The sequence below is a fragment of the Buceros rhinoceros genome, unplaced genomic scaffold (assembly GCF_000710305.1).
Source record: "Buceros rhinoceros silvestris isolate BGI_N320 unplaced genomic scaffold, ASM71030v1 scaffold41357, whole genome shotgun sequence".
NCBI classification, from domain to species: domain Eukaryota; kingdom Metazoa; phylum Chordata; class Aves; order Bucerotiformes; family Bucerotidae; genus Buceros; species Buceros rhinoceros.
In genome coordinates this window covers 34,014-36,002 of record NW_010421160.1, presented here as the reverse complement: position 1 = coordinate 36,002, position 1,989 = coordinate 34,014, and the positions used below count along the sequence as shown (strand labels likewise).

Below are 1,989 nucleotides of genomic sequence, written 5' to 3'. Positions count from 1 at the left end.
GGCGAGCGCAGCCCGGGCGGCGGGTGCATGTGCGAGTTTACGCGAGCGGCTCCAGATCGCTCTGGGGGAGGGGAGAGCAGAGCCAGCCACTCACAGAAACAGTAGTGAAATCTCCCCAACACTTTAACTGTCAATCAGGCTTAATGGGGTATAAAAACTCCCCAGCGCCGCGGCTGTGATAGGCAGAGAGAGCAATAGGGAGAAATGAGTAAGAGCCAGAGCTGAAATAGTGTACGGCGTAATTCCTGCTCTGTGATCACGGATACTCCAAGTGAAAAAAAACCGGAGAGGGAGCAGAGAGAGGCAGTTATCAGCTCAACCTTTGCAACCGGCTCAGGACAGAACGTCTATAGATATTTATAGATCTTAAAACAAAAACAACAACCTTACCCTGAATAGAGCCTTTCTTAAAAAGAAGGTCCTGGCAATTCTGTCTTATTTGAGCAATTTCCTGAGTCTAAGAATAGAAATGAGCTGCCTGGAAGGCACTGCAGGCTGAAATTTGGAGGCATAGGCTGCTTTATTTTATTTTTCCAACTATAAAAACCTTTCATTTGGATACTGGATTTTTTGTCGGTCTCCGAAGTGGAGGGATGTATGGTTACTTTTAATTTTACTTTTTTCTCTCTCCCTTTTAATTTAAAAAACTGTCTTCCAGTTAAAAAGCAAGGGAACCGTTTTACCTGCATGTGACAATCCCAGAGGACACCGATCAAGAAACAGGGGAGTGACTTGGTCTTCTGCACTACTTTACTCCTACCCCAGTTTTTTCACGGGGGAAAGAAGGATTTTTCCAGTCCAAGAATCTCTTGCCCCCAAGTTTTGGAAGGGGGTTGAAGACTCGTCACCCCTCTGGGGGTGCATGAAGAGTATTGGTTTTCTTTCTCTGTTAACTTGGTTTTGTGAAGGGCTGGAAGAGAATTTTGCTTTCCTGACTTGCCTGGAACGAGAGGATGATTTGGAAGTGGCTGGGAGCTTTGTTGATTTTCCCCGTGCAGATGGTTTATCTGATGGTGAAAGCTGCCGTGTGTATGGTGCTGCCGCCCAGGCTCCGAGACCTGTCCGGGGAGAACGTGCTCATTACCGGTGGGGGCAGAGGCATCGGTCGCCATCTGGCCAGAGAGTTTGCTAAGCGAGGAGCCAGAAAGGTGAGCAGTGGCATGACGGGGTGGGGGGGGAGGGGGGAGGAAGCTCCCACCTGCTGCTCCACTGGGGACTCCTCTGACTTGGGACTTAAAAGCCTTTTCCCTCACCTCTAGGTGAGGCTGACGGGATCACTTTGGATAGGTGAGAGGGGAGAAGGGGCACTAATTTCACAAAACCATGGTGTGCTGGGCCATTACATTGACTTACATGTCAGAAGTTGCCCACTCCTCCTTCCCTGCATCCTGTCTCTCCCCATCTCGTCTAAGAAAATGTGAAGGTGAGAAAGGGGCCCCTTGTGAATTCTCCTCTGCTAACAAAGGAAGGGTTTTCATTCCAGCCTAGGTTTGCTGTGCAGGGAGAGGAGAACTGTGTGATTCCATGTGTGAAGCTGGTGCTCACTTGCATTTCTGTTTACTAGACTGCTTCCTGGCAGTTCTGGCTGCTGGGACTGTGTACAAACAGAGCGGGGGACAGCTGGCTGCCGGCTCCAGCCTTTCAGGCTGAGCACATCCTTGGCTTTCCTGGGGCACAGCCATACTGCTGCTGCCACGCGTGTCACCCCAGAGGAAAGGGGCTTGGCTTGGAATGGGCAAATGCTGTGTGCAGGAGGGCTCTGGTTCTCGGTCCTAATAATGCATTCTCTCAGGAATGTGGGGAGAAGAGTTCATTTTCACCCCAATGGTTTTCCATTCACAAAATTAATTTCTTGTGCTTTCTGAAGTCCCTTGTATTTTGCTTTTGGCCACCCCAGAGCTGTAAGATGAATGAGAGCCCAGCAAGGAAGAAAAGCGCAACGTGAGTAGGAGCTGTGAGACTGTTTGCACATTTCTTTTAGGAAAGAGG

General features: G+C 49.6%; 1 protein-coding gene across 1 annotated transcript in view; it reads left to right on the top strand.

Moving 5' to 3' along the window:
• The first annotated feature begins 953 nt into the window (after positions 1 to 953).
• Positions 954 to 1,989, top strand: part of DHRS3 (dehydrogenase/reductase (SDR family) member 3) — a 24,604-nt gene continuing 23,568 nt past the window's right edge. The window contains exon 1 of the mRNA XM_010139555.1: positions 954 to 1,148. Coding sequence (XP_010137857.1) covers positions 954 to 1,148 — 195 coding nt within the window. The remainder of the gene's footprint in view (positions 1,149 to 1,989) is intronic.